This window comes from Myodes glareolus, chromosome 16 (assembly GCF_982192425.1).
Source record: "Myodes glareolus chromosome 16, mMyoGla1.1, whole genome shotgun sequence".
Classification (NCBI taxonomy): Eukaryota; Metazoa; Chordata; class Mammalia; order Rodentia; family Cricetidae; genus Myodes; species Myodes glareolus.
Window position 1 is genome coordinate 39,061,684 of NC_142041.1, and position 25,038 is coordinate 39,086,721.

General features: G+C 39.5%; 1 protein-coding gene across 1 annotated transcript in view; it reads right to left on the minus strand.

The window, feature by feature from the left end:
* Positions 1 to 1,760: 1,760 nt before the first annotated feature.
* Rars2 (arginyl-tRNA synthetase 2, mitochondrial) overlaps positions 1,761 to 25,038 on the minus strand; it is a 41,832-nt gene continuing 18,554 nt past the window's right edge. Inside the window, exons 8-20 of the mRNA XM_087897199.1 lie at positions 21,621 to 21,697; positions 17,293 to 17,451; positions 16,589 to 16,695; positions 14,786 to 14,881; positions 12,499 to 12,559; positions 10,290 to 10,366; positions 7,458 to 7,582; positions 6,256 to 6,323; positions 6,066 to 6,175; positions 5,340 to 5,435; positions 4,404 to 4,478; positions 2,509 to 2,572; positions 1,761 to 2,141 (exon numbers count right to left, since the gene is read on the minus strand). Coding sequence (XP_087753325.1) covers positions 2,055 to 2,141; positions 2,509 to 2,572; positions 4,404 to 4,478; positions 5,340 to 5,435; positions 6,066 to 6,175; positions 6,256 to 6,323; positions 7,458 to 7,582; positions 10,290 to 10,366; positions 12,499 to 12,559; positions 14,786 to 14,881; positions 16,589 to 16,695; positions 17,293 to 17,451; positions 21,621 to 21,697 — 1,202 coding nt within the window. The 3' untranslated portion in view covers positions 1,761 to 2,054. The remainder of the gene's footprint in view (positions 2,142 to 2,508; positions 2,573 to 4,403; positions 4,479 to 5,339; positions 5,436 to 6,065; positions 6,176 to 6,255; positions 6,324 to 7,457; positions 7,583 to 10,289; positions 10,367 to 12,498; positions 12,560 to 14,785; positions 14,882 to 16,588; positions 16,696 to 17,292; positions 17,452 to 21,620; positions 21,698 to 25,038) is intronic.

Genomic DNA, 25,038 nt, shown 5'->3' on the forward strand with positions numbered 1-25,038 from the left:
GAGGAGAGTTTCTCCAAAGAGGTGGAGAGAAAGAGTAGATATGTAAAACATGTCCCAAGAGTGCACGTTTGCTCCACAGTTGGTTTGCTGTAGGAAGGTCAATGCTACTGTAAGTAGAAAATTAGCAAATCACTTACAATTGTGACCACATAACATTTAGATTAAATGTAGCAGGCCAAATAGAAATGAAGATGGTGATGGCTCTCAAACATAGCACATCGTACTTACTAATCAAACTCCTATTGCTGAATCAGGCCAGACAAACTACCTTGTCTGTTTGCAGATACATGGAAGCCAAAACCCCATCTCAAATTATGCTTTAATACTGGCCCACACTTGACAGAAACCCTGACTTCAGTGTTCTGTAGCTGCTATTGAGATGCACATGTCCCGACTTCACACAGTTTGTTACCCGTACATTCCAGCTAAAGGTCAGCCCGAGGTCAGTTTTCACTGCTGTCTGCCAAGGAGAAGCTTACTTTACATCCCTGTATTTGGTCCAGGAACTAGCTACTGTTAAAATAAAATTGGCAACTAACCTTCACCAATTATTAGTGAAAACAGAAGGTAATCTCAGTTATAAGAATAATTTCTACAAGCCCCCATGAGTCCCAGTGAGTTGATTCTATGAGCCATGTTGGAGCCTGTAGGACCTGACCTAGGTCCTCTGCGCATATGTTGTAGCTTAGTGTTCTTGTTGGTCCTAACTGGGAGTCCTCTGACTCTTTCTGCCTGCTTGTGGGACCCCTTTCCTCCTACTTGGTTGCCTCGTGCAGCCATGATGTGATGGTTTGTGCCTAGCCTTACTGTAGCATGGATTTCGTTGATGTCCCTGGGTGGATCTGGGGAATCGGGGAGGTGGGAGACAGAAACTGGGGAGAATACAAGTGAGAGAGGGGACACTGCAGTTGGGGTGTGTATATGTGAAAAAATAAAATAATTTTTTCCTGTTAATCCCAGCACTCAAAAGGCATATCTCTGAGTTCAAGTCAGCTTGGTTTACATAGTGAGTTCCAGGCCAGCTGGGGCTACACAGACCTTGTCTCATATTGACTAAAAAAAGAAAGAAAAGAAAAAGATTTCTGGGGCCAGCAAGTTGGCCCAATGCTTATGTGTATAAGCCTGAGCCTGACACCCTGAGTTTGACACTTGAACCCACCATAGAACGAGAACAAACTTCCAAAAGTTGGCCTCTGACTTTCAAGTGAGCACCCCCCCCCCCCACACACACACACCAACATGAAGAAGCTGAAAAGAAGTTTTTGTTGGGGTCTCAATGTGCAGGCCTGTAACCCTAGCTGAGCGAAGCCAGTAGGATCACAGATTCAAGGCGGGGCTAGGTTATAAGTTCAAAGTCCACCCAGGCAGTTTACATGAGATTCTACTTCAGTATAAAAAAAATAAGAAAAAAAGGGTAGGTATATAATTCAGTGGTAGAGCCCTTACCTACTGCGCACAAAGTTCCAGGCTCAGTCTCTAGTAACACACACAATCTAAATATATAGTATATGTGCATATACATACACACACATAGATATACACACATAACATACGCACACACGTATTTGAGAAAAATGACCGCAGGCCAGAATTTAAATGTTAGTCTTTTGCCCCAATTATATCACAAGGTTTGAAATTTAAAAGACTCAACTTAGTTTCTTACATGTTTGAATACCTACTGACCATGAGTGAAATACACATATTTTTTAAGAATAAAGATTAAATAAGTTAATGTTACTATATAAAAATATATATTCTGATCAGGTGGTGGCAGTGGTGTATGCCTTTAATTCCAGCATTCAGGAAGCAGAGACAAGTAGATATCTTTGAGTTTGAAGCTAGCCTCAGAGAAACCATGTCTGGAAACAACCCTACCCCCTAAAAATATATATACATATATACACACACACACACACACATATATATATATACATAGGCATACATATAAAAAATTTGGACAGAATAATACTTTAAATTCTATTCTGAACAGCAAGGCATCTTATAACTAAAACTTATTTGGCATTAAAAACCACACTTTAATTAGAGATTACATATTACATTCTACATACAGGTGTAATTCCAAGAAGTTTCATTCCATTGGCTAGGACAGAACGGACAGCTTTGAAAAGATGAAGTCTAGCCTACAAAATAAAGAATGATTAAATGTTCAATAACATGTTAGCAATAAGCAAATAAAGAATGGTTTTAGAAGTTATTCTAATTTAAGGTAGGAATTGTTTGATAGTCCTCTGTATACTCCAGGCAAGGAGAACAGGTTCTAGCTGCCGTGGGAGTGGCAGAAACTCACTTGGACACCTGACAGAAGAAGACACCATTGGTAGTCTACTATTTTGGGAAATATTTAAACAGATTATTATGGCCCAATTCTATTTATTGCCTAAGTCACAAAGTGTACTGCTGTAGTTAATCAACAAGATATTTCAGAAAACTTCCTAAGACTTTTAGTACTAACATTTTATAATATTAATTTCAGTCAAAGTAACATACCCCAGCCACATCAGGAGGACTGTCTTTCACTTGGAGTGTTTTATGTGCCATAGCTGCAAGGTGACTGAAACAAGCAAGAGAAAAGTCAAAATGAGGACGGGTAGGAACGTCCTGTTCCATGAATCCCATACCTAATCCAACACTTAACTTGAAGGAAAAGTCTAGAATCACTAAAATTTGAAACAAATGCATTTGCTTGCCTGTAATAAAGCAAAATACTAAACTCAAGCTTTAGATTTTAGTCCTGCTTCTACTAAATGCCAAATTTTTAAAATTTTGATTTGACTATTTTAAAGAAATAGGACGTGCCTTTCTATCAAGTAATACTTCCTTAGGTATACAACTTTTTAAAGTCTAGCATGGTGTAGACCTTCCCTTATGCCAGCAGAGGCTGGACAGGCACTAGTCATGAATGCACTGCACACATACACTGCACTCCCTGAAGTACTTTCTCTGTTAAGGTATGGCAGCAATGGGCCATGAGATGCACATGATCATCATTTAATTATTTTAAGTGACATCTCACTAGACTTTCTGGCTTTGCCTTTATATGTAACTAGGGAAACAATAACAACAACAAAAACCACTTATTTAAATCTGAGGAGCCAGGGGTAGGACTGTAGTACTTAGGGAACAAAAGAAGGAGGATTAGGAGTCCCAGGTTAGCCTGGGCTACACAAGTGAAACCCTTTCTCAAATGAAAAGCCCTCTCTGATTCCCTCAAAGCTGGGCTGGATGAACATCTCATATGTCCAGTTTTGGCAATAGACACGTCACTGTTATAACGACCCTCGCCATTGTCAAGTCCTATGATTCTACCTTATATCACTGAATAAATACAATGAAATCTAATTGTCAGAAAAGATGTAACAATTCCTATAACTTAAAGGAAAAAGCAATTTTTAGGGCAAGGGATTTACTTATAAGAAACTTTTAGACGAAAGAGAAAATAGACGGGCTGGAGAGCTGGCTCAGCAGTTAAGAGTACATGATGCTCTTCCAGAGGAACCCTGCACCCATGCCAGGTAGGTCACAATTGCTTCGAAAGCCACTTCAGGACCTGATGGCCTCTGAAGGCACCAAACACATGTGGTAGTGCCATTTTATGAAGCCAGCTCTTCATTCAAAGAAGCTTAATTTTGGCTGGACTTTATAGCTGAGTTAATACACCTGGAGGTCACTTAAAGCCTAGGCGGATACCCAGGTGTGGATTTAGCCCGTTTAGCCTTCCTTTAAGAGAAAGTAATGACTTGTAATGACTTCCCATGTGATTACTTTTTACAACCTAAGCCAATGTAAGTTATGCATTCGTCCATGCCCCTGACCCAGAGAGCAATGTACATGTAGTTGAAAACAGTTATGGCAAAAGTGGCCTCATAAATTATCTGCCATAAATCTGAAAAAAGCATATGGATATTGCTTGATGATGGTATGTATGTTCACTGTGATGTTTGCTTTTCTGAGTGCTTCTGGGTCAGCTGGAGTCAGTAAAGTTTCCTCCTGTGTAAGTAAAACTGAAAGGTTTCTTGGTGTCTCTTATTTCTTCTGTTCAGTAGAGAGCAAAGCCCTCTGTTAGGCACAGACAAGACCGCAGCGTACAACAGGTACATTTAGAGGTCAGAGACTCGGAAGCTACAGACAGATGACAGGGAAGAACAGAAGTTCTGCCTCACTCTTGGCTGAACCACTCTAAGAGGAAGTGCTTTGATTTCGTTCTTCAATGTAGCACCTACCCATACTGGTGCCTGAGTTTATCATGAATTTAAACTAGCGTGCATGCCTGTGAGTACACATACACACACACACACACACACACACACACACACACACACAAACTTGAATAAAAATAAATCTTAAGATTTTGAAAAGAAAAAAGGGAGATTAAGAAAAATTACCTTAGAGTTAAAAGGTAGCCAACAATGTGCTTAGGTTGCAGGTCCTGAGATGACTTATAAAGTACTTCATCAAACCTAAAAGACGACAGGAACAGACTTCATTTATTATATGAAGCTAACACATTAATATGTTAAACACCTTAGGTGTTAAGGAGGCATATGAGAAAAGACCTGGGTACATCTGATCACTAATGTGTATTTTTCTTTCATGTAAGTTCCTTGATAGCAGAGACATTCTAAATCATCTTTGTATCTCTTAAAACTAGTCCTGAGCAAAAAGAGAAAAAGAAAAACCTTGCCTAATTATTAAGGCAGTGAGCTCTGGTCTCAGGGCTAAGGGAATCAGGAGGACTTATTTTCTTTCACATATTAGTTATGTGGGAGTAGTCCTTATCTGAAGAAAGATCTGCGGACCACTGTATGACAATTGAAGAAAGCTGCCTTCATAGACATACTGCTCTGTGTTCTCTGATCTCTGCAGTCAAGGTGTGGTCTGCCTGTGTGGCAGTACTAGGCAGACAAATGCACTGGAGATTGGGAACTGAAGCCACGAGGCAAATAGGAGGATTCACGGTGTCCGGAAAACCACACAGAGACTGGGCTTTTCCTTACCCCGTCATAACAGCCTCATAGGATGCTCTTATCCAAAGACCATGTCCTTCCCAGGCTTCACCTTCCTAGACTGTGACCTTAGACTGTGCACTACTACTTTGTGGCATTATATTTTGTGATAATATTTTTAAGACTAGGATTGACCTTGAACATTGGTTTAAATGGTGATCCCAGTCTGACTTCAAAAGGCAGACTCCTTCTGGGCCCTCCTTTGCCTGTCTAGAGGCAAAGGCAGCCTCTGAACCAATGATTCTAGAAGTCAGCAAAAAATGTTCTCAATTTAATTGAGAGTATCAGACTTGGTAATAACAGAAAGCCTCATACCTGAGAAGATGCTGGAGAATTGACACCGACTGTGGCTCTTGTAAACAAGCAACGTTGACGTCATTGAGGTAACCACATCCGAAAGTCTCTTCCAAACTGTCACCAAGAGTTTAAACAAGTGTGAAAGATCAGTGTTTGAGGGTCCATAACTACATGTGATGAAATATTAGCTTTGGGTATACATTCCGTTTTTTTTTAATTAAACATTTATTTCTTTTCATTTTGTGTGCATTGGTGTTTTGTCTGTGTGAGGTGTCGGATCCTCTGGAGATGGAGTTACAGACAGTTGTGAGTTGTCATGTGGCTGCTGAGAATTGAACCCAGATCCTATGGGAGAGCAGCCAGTGGTCTTAACCGTTGAGTCATCTCGCCAGCCCCTGGGTATACATTCTTGATCTCCCTAATATAACTCTTGGCTTTGACACTGACATTGATTTAAATCCTCATTTTTCTCAAAGTATTTTCAGTGTCTCTTAAATGTAGGTGTCAGGATTTTCTCTGGCAGAATTACTCTGAGGATGAAATAAGGCAATAACCAAAAGTGTTTCTTATAGTAGGTGACTGATAGGTGCTTGGCAGTAAGAGGTCTGCTGTGTTTTACCCAGTTTTGAATAAAGAAGTTTTGGAAAAGTCCAGAAAATAGGACCAACCACCGATCTGAGAACCACACCAAGCAGGCTCCAGCCTAGGGAAGGAGAGTCAAGCTTCCCTGCAGCCTCTTCTCACCTATAGAGGCGGGCGTGGGTATACTGTAGGAAGACTCCAGTGTCCCCACGACTCTGGAAGACACGATCCCAACTGAACTGATAGTCAGATAAGAGTAAACCTTTGAAGTCCTAAAATGAAAATACATCATTACCCTGGGTTTTGCTGCACACCAGACAAAAAGACCCCTGAGGAAGAAGCCATAACACACCTGGATGATGAGAGCTGCGAGCCCCACCCTCTCTGCAGTCTCCTGTGGGTTCTCCATTTTCTTTGTTGCTGAAACAGATAAGGGCAGCTGCTTTCAATGTGCACCACACTGTTCCAGAATAATGGATCAGCATATGGAAAAAAAAAATCTAAAAGCGTACAATCAAAAGATAAGATGATAATGGATCTTCCCCTTTCTAATTTGGTGTAAATCAGTTCTCCTGCCTATATCAAAGTGAAGAAACAGGAACTTTGTTTTTTTTTTTAAATAAATATTCCCAGGGAGGGATGGGGAAAAAATAAATAAATATTCCTTGTAGGTATTAGATAAAACCCTTACTTTTTCAAGGGTGAAAATTGATCCAATTTACATTGCAAGGACTTGGGCTGGAAGACAGCTTAGTTGGCAAAGTGCTCGCCTACTGTGGTGTTCTGGATGAGAACCCTCATAGGCTCATATCTGAATGTTTGGTTCCCAGCTGCTGGAACTGCTGGGAAAGGGGAGGAGGTGTGGCTGTCACCGAGGGGTTGGCTTTGAGGTTTCAAGAGCCCATGTCACTCCCAGTTAGCTCTCTCTGTCTTTTGCTTGCGGATCAAGATGTAAGTTCTCAGTTCCAGTTCCAGTGTCTTGTCTGTCAGCCTGCTGCCATATTCCCCGCCATGATGGTCACTGACCGTAAACCCCTGGAACCATCAGCTCCAAATTAAATGCTTTCTCTTATATGTTGCTTTGCTTATGGTGTCTCATCACAGCAATAAAGACGCATGACACCTTGAAAACACAAGGACCTGAGTGAAAACCAGAACCCATGTTTTTGTTTTAAAAAAAAAAAACAGCAACAAACCTCTGCAAGTAGTGGTGTGTGTGTGTTCTATCCCAGTGCAGGGAGGCTCAGTGACCAGCCAGCCTAGTCAGTAAGAGATCCTGCTTGTTCGTGTTTTACAAAAAGTGGGCAACGTCTGAGATCTTGTGCCTCAACATGAATGTATGCATGCGTGTACCTGTACACACACAGACATATATAAAAACACAAGCACTTCACAAGACGACTTGGACAACAGTCTGTCAACATTCAAGCTGTCCATGAAAAGAAGACTAAACTTACATTAATGAACAACTGAGCTACATGTTAAATTAATGAAAGCTACTTTTGATCAGGTTCAGTGGAGTCCAAGAAAGCATAAAAGTAGCAGAGTATTTACTCTTGATGGAAGCCATGTTCTGTAGCATTCTTGATTGAACCTCATTTAAGACATCTTCCAGAAAAGTGACATCCCCTCTTCTAGTCTTCATTCCCTTTACGATCCCAAAAGGCACATACTGGCACCTGAAATGGACAGGCACTTATTAACCAAAAGCTAAAATGGTGCTAATGATGTGAGTATACATTAGCACCCTTTCAGAAAACAAACAAAACAAACTTTTAACCTAGTAGCAGAGTTTGTAAAAATTACCAAATAATGGAGCCCTGTGGTTATATATCCAGACATGGTTTAGCCGAGTCATACGGCAGCTCCATACTCATTTCCATAGTTGCTGTACCAGTTTATAGTTCCACCAGCACACGAGTAGATAGCTTCCCCTTCCCCCACATCTTTACTATGATATGTGGCCATCTGCTTTCTTGATAACAATACTCTGACTGTAGTGAGATGAAACCTCAAAGCAGTTGGTTGTAATTTGCATTTCCTGATGGCTCATAATGGTGAATACTTAATATTTATTGGCACACACACACTTTTTTGTTCTTTTGAGACAGGGTCTCATTATATAGCTCTGGCTGTTCTGGAACTCACGATGTTGAACAGGCTGGTCTCAAATTCACAGAAATCCTCTTTTGTTTACTTGACTATTTCTTTTACTGTACACATGCTTAACTTTATGTATGCGGTTTCATCTGTTAAATGTTAGCTTTATTGCCTAAGTGATTGAAGTGCCATTAGAAAGACCTTACATCTTAAATTGTTTTCCATACTTTTTCTTGTAGTGGTTTTAGATCTTATTTAAAGCCTATGAGCCCATTAGGAGTTGACTTTTTTGTGTTGTGTGTTGAGAGATAACTACACAAGCACATATCCAGTAGGTTATATTAAGTGAGATAACCCAGGCTCAGACAAACACACACTGCCATGTTCTCTCCTAACTTCTCATTTTTACACGTGGGCATTCACGTCGGAATCAGTTGTGTGTAGAGGCCAACAAAGTAGAAGGGGACTCGTGAGAAGCCTAGGAAGGGGTGGGGACAACGCAGCAAAACACATCCCATAGAGAAATGAGAAGAGGAATAGCAAGGGTAGAAAGATTCAAGTGGGGATGGAGAGCAAAGAAGTGGGGCGATCTTCGGGGAGAGAGAAATCAAAACTAAGGATGGGTGAGAAAGGCATCAGTAAACTGATCACTTGTAAGCTAGTTAAAAACAATAGTTAAAAGTCTGAATGGCAATACTGTGTGGATGCATAAACTGCTGCCAGAACCAGTAAGTTTATTTAAAAAACAATCTCAGTGCCAAGGTGGATACCACCTTCTGACTTGGGTCCCTAAAACAATACAAGCTATTTGGTTATTCACAATAGTATAAGACATAATACGTATGCAGGACATTAAGAAATCAAGCTGGGACTGGGCTAGCAGTTTCCTCCCTGCTGGCTAGCTTTCATGGTGCCAGAAGATGCCATAGGCTGGGAGGAGAGGTATAATCAACAATCTTACTCCTGTGAAACTTGCATTCCATATTCCTGGCCTGCCAGACAAGATGTGCCCACTGGTGTAACACGGCGAAGACTGTTATAGAGGCACCTAACCGCTCTGAAGAAAATTCATACCTGGTTATTGCATACATGGCTAAAGCTCACAGTTTGAATGGTTTTGAGCCATAATGAAGGAGGTACTAGTGTTGCTCTGATAAATGGACATATTATACTTATGAAAGTACCTTCTAAGTGTTGTCTAGCTTTGGTCAGAGGAACTTTATCCAGTGGGCAACAGTTACTGCAGAGTCTAACTACAGAGTGACTGTTGAATGCTGAGCCCTAAATGTGACACCTAAGTCACCCCACCCAAGGTTCAGGGAAAATTGGAAGAGGGGGTTGGAAAGAATATAAGAGTTGAAGGAAGTAGGAGAGTGTTGTGGAACCATGTCTTCTATGTATGGCAGGGATATACACTAATAAACTGTGAACCTGCCCAAGATTGGCCCATAGAACATTCCCCCACAGAGTGGGGAGGGGCTCATGAGGTCCTGCCCTCTCTGAGGACATATAGGCAATTAACAGTTGCTGGTGAAGGGAGAGACATTTTTTGTCTGTACTGTAGCCCCAAGAAGTCTTTCATGCTTCTATCAAAATATCTCACCCATGTTCTTTAGGCAACCCTAACAAGTCACGGGCCCATAAATAAAAATCAATCAATCAATAAATAAATAAATAGAAAGGAAGACTCATTAGGAAGGGGATCTATCCTTCCTAATAGAATAGAAGAAAAGGGAAACAGTGAATATGATAAAAATATAATATATACATGTATTAAGATATCATCATGTCTCAGCACTCAGGAGGCAGGGGCCGGCGGATCTCTGTGAATTTAAAGCCAGCCTGGTCTATAGAGCTAGTTCCACGACAGGCTCCAAAGCCACAGAGAGACCCTGTCTCGAAAAAAAAAACTAAAACAAAAACAAAAAACAAAAAAACTCCGATATCATTATGTATAATTAAAATATAAAATATAAAAAAAGAAGATGTGATTCTTTGTAGTTTACTAAAGTTTCACTTTACTGAGAAAACCATTAGCTTGTGATTAAATTACTGGTTGTCTTTATGAGGAAGAGGAAATGGATATTAATAATTGAAAACCAAAACATTGATAGCAGACATCTAATATATATTATCAGGACATAAATTAGTATAAAATCAATCTGTGTTTTCATACTAACATCCTGAAAAGAGACGTGAACATAAATTATTGTGATGTTCTGAGGCATGGCTGACATATGACATTAGTGATCTTGATCAGGCAACAAAGAACAACATGGATCCTACCTTTCTGCCCATTCATATCCCATCATCTTCAGTATTTGGAACACTTGCTGAAAATGCCTCTTTTGCCCTTTGTCTGCCTTGGGGAATTTTTTTGGAATTTAAACAACACAAACAAAGACAAGTTAATTAGTAAAAATGGGCTGGTCCTACGTAAAAAAACATTAGAATTTTGTCAGCCTAGAGTCATTGTCAATGTTTAGTGGCTGGAGAATGGCTCAATGATTAAGGGTATTTACTATCTGCTCTTCCAGAGATCCCAGGTTTGGTTCCCACCACCCACATTGGGCAGTTCACAACTCCAGCTCCAGGGATCTGATGCACTCTTCTAGCTTGTGGGTACCTGCACACACATGCATTCATTTTCTTTCTCTCATACACATAAATAAAAATTAAAATAAATCTTAAACACATGACAAGACTACTTAGGTTGACAGGAAAATAAGAGTAGTAGCGCCTTAAGACAGGAGGAAACATGAAAAAAAACTCAGAATATTCTATTTCATTTCCTTCTCTCTCAGATGTTATGATCTCTATTTTCAGAAGACCAAAACTAAGCTGAACAAGATGGCACCGCCTTCTTGGTTACAGGGAGGCAGCACATGCAAAGGAAGTAGGCAGAGAAGAGACTGGAATACCAGCCAACAACACAAGGATCAAACTAGTAATATGCTGGCTTGGATGGGTCTCAGGGACAATCACTAAACTGGGAGAAAAAAAAAACAATTCTAGAAAGTTACACACTCTCAAACTGACAGCATCTGTGCCGAAGATCAAGGGAAGGGTCGGAGGGAGCTGTGACCCAGTGGACGATCACCAGGAGGGAAGGGTCAGAGGGAAGTGTGATCAAGTGGATGATCATTCATATTCTGAATGTGGTGGTGGATACATATCTATACATGGGTTAGAGTTCCAAAAACCAGCCTATACAGGAATACATAGATAAACTGAAGAGATTTGAATGTTTTTACATATGTTAATCTAATCTTGACAAAGTAATTTCATGTGTCTGTAGAAGGGAGTGGGTGAAGGGTACTCAGAACCACTGGTAGTCTGAAATTTTGTCTTAAGATATTACAAGATTTTAAAAGTTCTTTTTCTTGTTTTCTTAATTTCTTTTCCTTCCTTCCTTCCTTCCTTCTTTCCTTCCTTTCTTCTTTTGTGTAGCCCTGGCTGTCCTGGAACTCACTTTGTAGACTAGGCTGCCCTTGAACTCAGAGATTCTCTGTGCCATGAGTGCCACTACCACCTGAAAAGCTTTTTTTAAAACATAGTTCTAACACTTTATTTTATTTACAACAATAAAGCTTATATAATAACACTATAATAAGCTGATATAGTTTTTAAATTTTATTTAAAATTTTAAAAAGATTTATTTTATGTGTATGAGTATTCTACATGCATGTATGTCTGTGCACCACATGTGGGCTATTTCTCCATTCCCTTGATGCAATTGTAAACATAAGAGGAAATATTCAGATTACAAACTCCTCCCCACAAAATAAATTAAAAAATGCACCAATAGGACAAATAGGATAAATGCAAGTGCCTTATACTAACTCATGTATAGTAATTTCATATAACCACCTTCTTGATTTTGTTAATTTTTTTCACTATAAAGCAATATAAACTTTTGATTTTTGAGTCTTTTAAAAAATAAATTTAAAGCCTGGAGAGATGGCTCAGTCGTTAAGGCTGCTCTTTCAGAGGTTCTGAGTTCAGTTCCCAGCAACCACATCGTGGCTCACAACCTTCTGTAATAAAATCTGGTGCTCTCTTCTAGTCTACAGGCATGTATGCCTGCAGACAGAACCCTGTATACATAAATGTAAATAAATCTTAAAAAAATTTAAAAGAAGCCACTATCTTAATCAACTTAGTATTTAATTATTTTCTGCAGTTTCACAAAATTGTTTTTGCCAATTTTTTCAACATAGTTTCCTTTTTGCTTTCTGCTGATGAGTGTGGGCACATGTATGTATAGGCGTTCATGCCATGATTCACATGTGAAGGTCAGTGGACAATTAGGTAGAGTGGATTCTCTCCTCCCTTCATTACGTGGGTTTTAGGAACTGAACTGACATCATCAGTCTCATAAGGCAAGCACCTTACCCACCGAGTCACCTCTCTGGCCCTGGTTTCCCATTTCTGTCTCTGTCTAGTTTCCATGAGGTAGGTTCATAACCTTTTCTTTTTTATTGTGATTACTTACCACATAAATCATTGTATCAAAATTATACTTGTCCATGCGATCTATAGCAGCTGCAAGATCCCTGGAAAAATGGGTTATAATTACTTTTACTGTGCTATTCTGCGACTTAAAGTATATGACACATCCTTGTAGAGTCCCAGTACACTTTGATAAGAAGTAATATCAAAATTGGGTTTGAAATGAACAAAACAACAATACCCAGGAAAGTGTAATTAAAAAGCAACTAACTAAACCAAAGCTGCAGAGCAAGTAACCGTTAAAGGTCTCAGGTGTCTTGCACTTAACTAAGCCTTCACAGAAAAGAACCATCTAGTTACTACTTTTCTACAACACATTTTCTCAAAGAACACAATTATAATATAGATGACAAAAGAGCTAAAGAAGTACCGTTCACCCTAGTCTGTGTTGGCAAAAACATTCAAAATGGCTCACTCAAAAGCAATAACTTCTACTGCATTTAAAACAGCTCCTAAGACCTTGGCTTGTTCAGTGATTAGGAGCACACATACTATTCCCCCTTCTCTCTTTTTTCTTTTCTTTCTTTCTTTCCTTTTTTTTTTTTTTTGAGACAGGGTTTCTCTGTAGCTTTGGAGCCTGTCCTGGAGCTAGCTTTGTAGACCAGGCTATGCTTGAACTCAGAGATCCACCTGCCTCTGCCTCTCCAGTGCTAGGATTAAAGGCGTGCACCACAGATGCCCAGCTCATACTGCTTCAGTAGAGGAGCCAAGTGCAGTTCTCAGCACATGAAAGGCAGCTCACAACTGCCTATAACTACAGTTCCAGAGGATCCAACAAACTCTTCTAGACCCCAGGGTATCTGAACTCCCATGTACAGATTCCCACAAACAGATATACACATATATACATATTAAAAAGTAACATCAAAGGTTATTAAAATATTGAAGTTGAAAATGCTGAAAAGACCTAAACATTTCTTTAGCCTTTAAGTATTATAAATTATCAAAATATCATTTGTGTCCATCTCATGATCCAGGTACTATATGGAATATGTATTCACACTTGAGTAAAAAAACTTATTTATTCATCCATATATTTATTTATTTATTTATTTATTTACTTTTAAGCCAGGGTCTCACTAACTAGAACTGGTTGAACTCTAACAAGGAGAACTGCCTACATCTGCCTCCGGAGTGCTGGAGTGGGCACTTGTCACTACACCTTCCTGACGTGGGGCTTCTGTTCTAAGTGCCAATGTTTCACACTGGTGCAGGGCTTGATTTCTTTAATTTGCCTAGTAATAAATAGTTGCCACAGTGACATTTTCTAATACACACACACACACACACACACACACACACACACACACACACACACGGGTATATGTATTTATACACACACCCCTTGTAAGGCATTCCATTTTTTTTCCCTCGTTAATCCCAATTGCAAGAAATTGATGAAGAGAAATACTAAACTAGAAAGAGATGAGTTCTCTAAGGGGCTTTTAGAAAATGAATTGGTTGTCTCAGTTATTTGTAACAATGACAATATTCAACAGCAAAACTACCATCATTAGAAATGTGCTTTGCGTAAAGCTGTTGGCATAGATCAGTGAGTGGAACAGTGCTTGTCTCACATAAACATAATCTTGGGTTTAATTCTTAATTAAGTTAGGAATTAATGGCAACAAACCAATGTATACAGCGGTTCATAACCTACTTAAAACTCAGGCCGGGGTGACGCTGGGACCTTCTGCCAGAAGTGGATGGCTATGGCTGTTTCAGTGCCCTGCCTTCTCTTCCCATTGGCTTTATTCCAGAAACCATGTGTGCTTAGTAAGTGCAACTCTCATATATGAATAGTGAGTCCTCACTTCCCCAGGGTGTGGTATGGAGAAGCCCACTTTCTAATTTTTCACAATATAATGAGGTTTGGCATTGCATGTAAAATGTCTTTAATATGTGAAGTCAACAGTGAACCTTAACTTGGTCATTTTTTAGAATATATTTCCTGACAATGTGTACTTATAAAAACACTTAATATATGATTATGAAGGACCACAGACAGAATGATGTGCTATGCTGTGAACAGTTTATGATAGTCAATACATTTTAATACAAAATCCCATTCTTCTGATATTAAATCTTTCTGGAAATTATAACTGGCAATAAATATAAATCTAGCAAATATTCTTAAATTATGCAAATAGATTTATAGTTTGTAACTAAATTTTTTAAAAAATAGTTTGGAGGACAAGATGACTATTTTGCTTTCGTCTTGGGACAAAGAGTATGAAGTGTCAGGCTGCTCACACACAGACACTACAAACCTGGTTGCATAGAGAGAAGTTCCGTCACTTCGCATCACAGTGCAGACAGAAGAGAGGTCACCAGCCCCAGAGAGATCCACTACAACATTTCCTGTTCTAGAAAACGCAAAAGAGAAGCCCGAAGTCAACATAATGACTCTATGTGAAGAGCGAGTAGTTACAGCACCTTTGGCAAACCAGAAGCTATTGATACTGCTCGTGCAGCAGTGAGTGGTGTCGGTTCACGCCATAAGCAACAACTGTCAAAACCAAGAGGTTAGCTAACATGGTGAAAATTAAAACTACAATGATGGTTCCTCATTTGTGTTAGAATGCCTTTTATTTAAACAAATAAACAAAACCCAAAAAAATGGATGGCAAGCATTGGCAAGGATGTGGAGAAAATGGATCCTTACATACCACAGGGAGGAATGTAAGTTAGTACAGCCATCAAAGAGAGTCGTAAAGAGGTTCTTGAAAAACATTGAAATAAAGAATTATTCTTAAATCCAGCAGTTTATTAATAGATATGTATCCAAAGGAATTAAAAATATTGTGCTGAAAAAAAAATACTGCACTGCCATGTCTATTGTAGCATTATGTACAATAGTCAAGACATGAAATCAACCTCAGGGTTCGTCGACTCATAGATTTCAAAGATGTGATACACACCTAACAAGAAATAGCACTACTCAGGCCTTACAAATGAAATGACATTGGTGACAACAGAAAGGAACCTGGAGAACATTTTGCTCAAAGAAATAAGTCAGGCACAAAAGAAAACAAAAATTAAATGACATCACAAATGAAATTTGTGAAGGAGAAGAATTGTTAAGAGGTAAAAGGGGTCGAGATGTTAAAGGGTACAAAGTTGCAGTTGGAAAGAAAGAGCAAGTCCAAGAATTACAATTTAATGTTCACATCACAGCTGAGTATGGGAGGTGACAGGCACATAGTTTACCTCAAGATACAATAACATGAAAATGCAAAATTTGCTGTTAAGTTTCTCAAAAGGAAAGCATTCTACTAAATACGAGGTAACAATGCCAATAAGGATGTACTACCATTATCTCTGAGTTTACACCTATTTTCATAAGTTGACTTAAATATTTTTTGAAACTGGTAGCTGTCTCCCCCGCCCCCCCCCCCCCAAAAAAAGTGAGGTTAAGTCACAAAAGCACATTCTATTTCCTCTTTTCAAATCATTAATTTAGGTAACTGGACTCAGGCTCCATCGTTTTTATACTTCTGTCCCCTTGTATAAGAGGGGCCATCCTTTCTCCTACGAACATGAGACTTTGGTCATGATAGCGATATAGCATATGAGAAAGCATCTCATTACTTGATGTATAGTTCAGACCAGCCTTGAACTCATGAATCCCCTGTTTCGGCCTTCTGCATGCAGAAATTACAGGTTGTCTTACCATGTGGCCCTGATTACCATGAAACTCACAGAGAACCTCCTGCCTCTGCTTTGCAAATGTTCAGATTAAAGGTTAGTACCACCATGCCTGGCGAGAGAAAGTACAAATGGAAAACGCTACCTTATCCTTGTCCTCACTCAGAGACTATATTGATATCAGTGTCAAAGAACACACAGACTTGACTAGAGCACAGTAACCCGGGGCTGGGTGCAGTGGCATGCACCTCTAATCTCAGAGCTGGAGGATCTCTGTGAGTTTCAGGGCAGCGTGGTCTGCAGTTAGTTCTAGGCCAGCCACGACTACATAGTTGTTACAATCTTCAAGAAAACAAGGGAACGAAGGGAGAGGGGAAAGGAAGGAGGCAGGAAGAGGGAAAGGGAGAATAGTAGCTTGATCATACATTGTTTTCTGTAGAAGTCCTTTGCTGTCCAGCAACTTTAAGATATCTCGAGATTTTTCACGATAAAATGATTCTCCTGAATATTCATCAAAGTTTATTCCAAGGCGCTAAGAAGATTCAGAAGTATGGGAAAAATGTTGGTTAATTTTTTACTAAGACAAAACTAAAGATGTCTTACCCCCTGCCACAAACATAGAAACTAAAGCTTATACTTTCTAATGACCACAGCGCCAGTGACCAAATCCTCAGTGTGTATCTGCAGTCATGGGCGTCCATGGCCTCAGGATCTAGATAGCACTGAGCACGTACTGACTGTTTCTCATCACACTCAGGCAGACATGCGGCCGAGGCAGCTGTGGAGACTTCTGCGGCCAGAAGTCTGCACTAACTGCACAGCCTGGCAAAGGGCACCCATCACGCTCCAGTCCAGCCTCCTGGCTCCCGTTTCACACGGCCGCTCATCTTGCTCACTCACCCCCAGTACAGTCTTCTTTCCCACCATCTAGTACTACCTCACAAATTATGGTTTCTGAGAGAATGAGGACGAGAGGAGCTCTGGATTATTTATTTTGTTTTTAGCTCTCTCACCCAAGAACATCATTTGACTGGAGTTTCAACTAAACTAGAAATCTACTCTTACATAAGAGCTTAAGCAGCAGGCGGTAAGCCCAATACCAGCACAGGAACACAGGGTTCTAGGGTACCTTGTAAATCTGAATGTACTCCTCAACGCTCAAGTTCCGAAATCTTTGCCACAGTGAAAGTGCCTGCTCGTCACCCAGTTCCAGTCGATGGAAGAACTCATGTGCCAGTTTCGCTACATTTTTATCATCTGTAGCTTCTTTATTAACCTGTACGTACACCTAAAAGTACATTAAATGTATTATTATACACAGTTATTTCCATACAAAAACTTCATTGAGAAAGGCTTATCAGAGTAGCATGGCTTAATCCAGTAAACAAAAGAGGAATGGGAGGTTTAACAGCTACTGAGGATTATTTTTTATTGTTTATTCTCTGACAGTCTCCCACGTCATAATACACTCCAGCTGTGCTTCCCTCCGCCCCCTCACTGTTATCACCCTCCATTCTCCTCTTGCCGTCCCGTCCCCAGACTTAGGACTTCTGATTTGGTTTTGTGACCCATTTAGTTTAAACAGGGCCATCTGTATGATGACTGGACTGGATATTTTATTATCAAACCCTGGTGGCCATCAACAGGCACACAACTGAGGGTAATGACTCCCCCAGCGCGGAACCTATCATCAAATGGTTGAGCATCGCGGGTGGGGACTTTTGAGTCTTCTTCCACCTACATCTGACTACTCCCCAGCCTAATCTTTTCAGATGTAGTTCAGAAGGTATTTTTTAATGAAAAAAATTTAAAGCTATTCTTTTACGCTATAAAAGACTGGCACAACAAGTGGTGATTGCAAACAGCAAAACTTTCAGAAAGGTTAACTACACTCCGACTTGGACTCTTAAGCATTATGTGGAGTAGGCACTTTATGGTTTTGCACTATCCACTTCGCTGGTTTAGTTCTGCATACAACTGGAAAGGTATGGGGCTAATGGATTACTAAAGGCTCACTTCTAATGCTGTTTTAATTGTTTTCTCGGTATCCACCATTAGTCATTTGAATTGTTAGGGGTTAATAATTAATTAATGTTAGCCTAGCACAACAGTACTCAAGATTTTTTATTATTAGCAAACAGGAAAGTCGAAAAAAACTTCGAACTTCTCTCGGAATTTCATTATATGTATTTTAAAGTTTCCATTATTATTGATATCTAGTTTTATTTCATTATGGTCTGATAAGAAGAAAGAAATTATGATATGGGATTCCCTTCTGTATGCTAAGACTATGTTTTATTACCATTGGTTAATAAAGAAGTTGCTTTGGTCTGTGGCAGGACAGAATATAGGTGGGTGGGAAAACTAAACTGAATGCAGGGAGAAAGAAGGTGGAGTCAGGCAGACACCACGAAGTGCCGAAGGTAAAAGATTCCAGAATCTTACCGGTAAGCCAAAGCCTCGTGGTAAAATATAAAATAATAGAAATGGGTTAATTTGAGATTTAAGAGCTGGCTAGGAATATGCCTGAGCCGTTGGTCAAACAGTGTTGTAATTAATATAGTTTCAGGTCTGGGCAGCTGGGGAATGAAGGCACAGTCTCTACTTACAAAATTATTTCAATTTTTGTGATTGTTAAAAGCCTTGCTTTATGTTGCAAAACATGACCTATTTTAAAGAATGCTCTAAGGCCTTCTGAATGAATGTGCTGGGAAACAAGCAGTGTGCAAATGCTGAGAAGGACTCCTGCTCACACCTCCTGGGAGAGCAGTGCGCCAGGTCTGCATGTGTGGAGCGAGTGCTCCACACGGAGGCACATACGTCCCAGGACTGAGTCTGAATGTTAAAAGAATCACAGAAATTTAAAATCCTTTGCATTCAATCCCCAGTACTGGGGGACTGGAAGGAAGGAAGAGGGAGGCAGAAGAGAAGGGAGATATTTTATAACTGAACTTAGCATATCAGCACTTCAAACAACTAATAATAAAGTTTAAAGTTTCTGCCTAAAACAAAATCCAATTTCCAAATTCATCATCAAATTTCTTCTCCTTAATATATTACTATTGCACATGAAAAGTATTTGAACCTTAATCTCTTTCCTATGTTGCTTTTCTTATTTTTATTTATTTTGTAATATAATAAAAACATCTCTTTCTGTTTTGTTTTTTTGAAACAAGGGAATAAGCTCATCCTTCTGCCTCTACTTCCTAAACTCTAAATATTTATTTATTTTTATGTATACAATATTCTGTCTCTGTGTATGCCTGAAGGCCAGAAGAGGGATCCAGACCTCATTACCCTAAATTCTAGAATTACAGGTATGCGCCATGGCGCCTGATAAAACGACTTTTCTCCTACCACTGGGACTTGTACCCACTCTTGTGAATGCTAAGCTAGTTAGTGTTCTACCACTGAATGACCTGCCAGCCTTTGATATCATTCAAGGATGATCCTAACCTTTGTAGCACAGCGCGCACTAGTTCATGTTGAAAACAGTATGGTTTGCACAATCACTGAGGTCAGATACACACTGTATACCTTGCCCTTATGAGGTGACCCCATTCTGATGTTGCATACTGCAGTATTATAGCAGAAAGCTGCAGGTATGCAGAAAAGGCATGCATTTTCTGGAAGGAGAATTGTCTAGCCTGGAGAGGACTGCGAGCACTGCCATGAAGACAGCAGCTGAGGAGCCCACAGGGTGGGGCAAGCCTCCGGGGCACTGCTCCTAGTGCACCAGCACATGACAGCGGAGTCCCTCTAGTTCCTCTAGGTCTGGAGGACCAGGTAATAGCACCCAGGTGAAGCCTGCAACATAAAGAGAGCTGCATGTCTCCCAGGGTTGGTGGGGACAGCTTGTATATTGGAGACCAACATGAAATGAAGATAATAAACCTGGGTCTGGGAACAATTTGCTAAAATTGTGGTAAAAAATGTCATTTTCTAAGTATTAAAAACATAATACTGAAAATAATTATAGAGAGTGAGAGGGAATATTTTATTTATGGATAGCGGTAAAGTGGATTTAGTTTTTAAGTTTGTACCTACCAATTATACCCTTAATGGAAAAGCTTTTCGTGTAAATCAAAATGTAAGTCTCCATGTAAGGTGCAGAACGGGAGGGGTGACTCATTGGCTCAAAGCACTCACTGCTCTGAGAGGCCCTGCGTTCAGTTCCTAGCACCACGTAAGTGGGCTCTAGCTCACTATAACTCTAGCTTATAAGGAATCTGATGCCTCCGAGGGCAATGGCACTCATGTGAACATACCAACATGCATATGCACAGAACTAAAATAATAAAAATAAAAAGAAGAAAGTGTGATGCAGGCATAAACTCTTAAAGAAACAGAGAATTCAACTTTACTACATAGGTAGCTTCAAAAGATAAAGTAAAAAGGAAATGACAAATGTCCTCTCTGAGTTCTTTGGTTAGGGATGTAGACCCTTAGTCTGGCGAGTACTCTTCCTTACAGAGACAGAACATCTGTAGTTTGGTCCCCTGTATGTCACTAACATGTGTGACACAGAAAACAATGGGACAATGAAAATGAAATTTGACTCTGGTAATTACTTGGGCAGGAACAGAAACCTGAGAGACAGAGAATAAAACTATCCAAAGGAAAAAATGAAGAAAACTGGGTGTTCACATTGGGCAAACCTGGGAGATGGAGAATAAAACTATCCAAAGGAAAAAAATGAAGAAAACTGGGTGTTCACATTGGGCAAACCTGGGAGATGGAGAATAAAACTATCCAAAGGAAAAAATGAAGAAAACTGGGTGTTCGCATTGGGCAAACCTCAGGAAGAACTGAATGGCTTAATGAATAAACCAAAACAACACAATAAAACAAAACCTAAAATTTCAGAGCACAATTTATACAGAGGTTTTCCTTTACAATGAGAAAACAAAAGGGCAAAAAAGCATACGCTAAAGATTTAAAAGTCTTGTTGGGCAGTGGTGGCACCAGCCTTTAATTCCAGCACTGGAAAGGCAGAGGTAGGTGGATCTCTGTAAGTTCAAGGCCAGCCTAGTCTGCAGAGCAAGTTCCAGAACAGCTAGGGCTGTGGTATAAACACCAGAAAGTAAGCCGAAATATATAAACTGACAGAACAGAGAGAAATTTCTGTGTCTTTCTTAGCCAATAGCCTGTGTGGATTTTATGTTGGTTGGTTTGTTTGTTTGAGGCTGTGTACACAGACCGGCCTCCTGAGAGCTAGGACTATAAATGTGTATTGTCTGACCAGATCCTATGCCTTATTTCTAAGATAATTCCATATATCTGGGGAGATACTGTTTAAAATCAAGTAAAATAGAATACTTTGTTTTTTTTTTTTTTAAGAAACCAGTTGAACTGGAACTGAAATTAGTCAGGTCTTGGGATAGCCTTTAAAAAGTCTTTGTGAAGTATTCTGAAAAAAATGTTGAAGCATTCTCTAATGTTGCCTTACCAACTTACTTCAAAGAGATGCTGTAAAGGATTGGACTGGAGTTTTTCTTCATAGCCAAACAGCTGGAAACCTGTTCCCAGCAGACCTGTTAAGATAATGAGTAAATGAAACATTATTCAATAAAATAATAGAACACTCAGTCAAGGTGAAAACCAGGTATAGTTCTATAAAAAGATGAACTTCTCAGTTATAAATCCTGAGAATTGCTGCTATATATAAGGCATATTTTACAAAATGACATGGTAAATGGAGACTGCTCTTTCGTTCCCAGCTGCCCAGACCCAAATAATCACACAGAAACTATATTAATTATAACACTGTTTGGCCTATTAGTTCAGGCTTCTTATTAACTAACTCTTACATTCTAAATTAACCCATTTCTATTAATCTATATATCACCACGAGGCTGTGTCTTACAGGAAAAGTTCCGGTGTCCTTCTCCTTCGGCAGCTACATGGGATCTCTTTGACTCTGCCTACTTTCTCTCTACAGTCTGCCAGCCTGGCTATATTCTGCCCTGCCATAGGCCAAAGCAGCTTTATTCATTAACCATTAAGAGCAATACATATACAGAAGGACATTCCACATCATGACACATCAAAAGAAAAACACTGAAAAACTTATTCCAAACTGTAATGGATCACTGAACCTAAGTTTAAAAGACTGTAAGCTCATCCAACACAAAGTCTAGGTCTACTTAGCTCTGCACCCAGTAATTCCTTGGCAGACAGCAAGAAAAGTTACCTTGTGTGGCACTAGACATTCAAAATTATACTGATATATTCAAAATTATACTAATCTGAACTCTCAAAAAATACTAAATGAGGTTTTAGAATATTCTTAATAAACAATGGTAAAAGATGACTATAATTTTAGTTTCAAAGGACAAATATGATGTGGGATCCCCTCTGTATGCCATGAATATGATTTATTATCATTGCTCATTAAAGAAGCTGGCTTAGTAAAGCCAAGTGGGAAATCCAAACAAAGACATAGAGACAAATTAGGCAGAGTCAAGGAGACACCATGTAGCTGCTGGAGGAGACAGATGCCCTGGAACCTTACCAGTAGGCCACAGTCTCATGCTGATACACAGAGTAATAGAAATGGGTTAATTCGAGATGTAAGAGCTAGGTAGAAATATGACTGAGTCATTGGCTGAAAAGTGTTGTAATTAGTATAGTTTCTGTGACATTATTTGGGTCTGGGTGGCCAGGAAATGAATGAACAGTCTTTGCCTACACAAACACAACCTGGGTCTAGAGCAGGATGTAGGTTTGCTATTTTGAAAAACTAAGGTTTGAGCAACCATGTCAGTCACCAAGTTTCATATCTACAAGGTCTTATGAATGCTCACTTTGCATCGTTTTAAGGAAGATTTGTTTAATTTTAATTTTATGTGTATGAGTGTTTGCCTGCATGTATGGATGTGTAGCACAGGCATTCCCAGTGCATGCAAAGGCCAAAAGAACGAATTGAATCCTCTGGAACTGGAGTTAACAAGTTGCTGTTAGTTGCCATGTGGATGCTGGGAACCCAAGTCAGGTCCTCTACAAGAGCCACAAGTGTTCTTAACTGCTGAGCAATCTCTCCAGCACCAATGCTCATCTTCCTATGAGACTCAGCAGAGACCAGAATGCTATTTTGAGAGCAAGCAAAGTTCTAGATCCCAGAGGGCACTGAGGAAGAGGTTCAAAGTTCTGTTTATTTCAAAAGAAAAACAAATGTGATTATGATTCAGGGTATTGGTAGCAGAATGTGGAGAGATGCCCAGTGAGTGCTGAAAAGAAGATGGGAAAAGCAAAACCATTTAACATTCAGTCTCATACATGCTGAAAGAAAATTTTAATCCTTCTACTATAACAGCTGTGATGAAATGCTGACAGGTCATTAATAACATATTCCTGTGCTGTGGAATATTAGTTTAAGCTACGTTACATTTGTTTATGCTGTGGAATATTTGTTTAATGATGCAAATATGTGTTGCATTCTTTTATGTTGCATTTGTTTAACTCTGTAAAATCAAATTACATTGCCTGCCTCATACATCTGATTGGTCTAATAAAGAGCTGAATGGTCAATAGTTAGGCAGAAGGAGGAAGGAGAAGAGGGGCTGGCATGTATAAAAAATAAACAGGAGGAGAAATCTAAAGAAAAAAAGAGAGCGAGGATAGAGAAAAGGAGAGGACTCCAAGAGTCAGCCACTCAGTCAGCCACAGAGTAAGAAGGAAAGAAAGATATATAAAGAAAAGGTAAAAAGCCTAGAGGCAAAAAAATAGTTCATGAGAAATGAAATAATTTAAATTAAGTTAGAAAAGCTGGCTAAAAACAAGACAAGCTATGCCTAGGCATTCATAAGTAAGAATAAGCTTCTTTATATTTATTTGGGAGCTGGGTAGCAGGCCCTCCAAAAGTAAAACAAACAAACAAAAAACACCAATTATATTTCTATAAAGAAAAATATTACTGTAAAATCTTTCAGCCAAAATTTGATGACTACTCAAATCATATACTTGCTGAAGCCTGTGAAATATCTAAAGCAGTCAAAGGAATAAAAAGTACATGCTATCTATAAAGACCTGGTTGTTGTACCTAGAGCTTAAACTGAAGGAATTACTCATAAAAGGTCATGATAAATATCTTACAAAAAAGTTCCTTTAAATGAAGCGGTCTTTCTTTTGGAAACTGATTCCTCTCCCTGGATGTGGAACATAAGAGTGCTAGTGAATTTCAGAACTAGTGATGTGGACTATACGCTCCTAGAGAAGCCTTACACTATCACCCAGTTTGCTATTAGTACCGTAAGCAGTCATTCATCACCGAGTGTCTCTTATGTGCCACACATTGTGGATACAAAAGTAATTACGGCATAGTCTATATCTTCAAGGAATTAGCATCTTGTGGGAGAAAGAGCACACAAAAAGTGCTACAACAAAAATCCTAGTGAGGAGAGCTGCCTTCCAGGAACTTGCTGATATCTCTCTGCCAGAGAATGTAGCAGTATGGCGGATCTTAAAAAAATCACAAGATTGTATTCAGTGTGCAACCGGTCCCTCACAGTCATAACTACTTCATCTGTCTTGCCGTCCTCATACCTAGGTTACTGGTTGTATGAACCACAAAGTTTCCAAATGGCCTTAGACATGACTGACGCCACACAACTGTTTGGGCCTCACCCTTTTTCTTTCACCCTCCACCTCATCCACTGGGAGGTTTAGAGAAAGCCAAAGTATCATGCTTTGTTTTACCTCTGGGTTACTCAGTCACATAACAATAAATCCCGTTTCTCATCGGATGGGGGGGTGTTGGACCTCACTAGATCTAAAAATGGCAGGCATTGGCTGAGATGGGAACACAGAGCCTGAATTATTTCATCTCTGTATATTCGTTTCTACCGTTAACCAATAAAGATAAGCTACTCTCCCT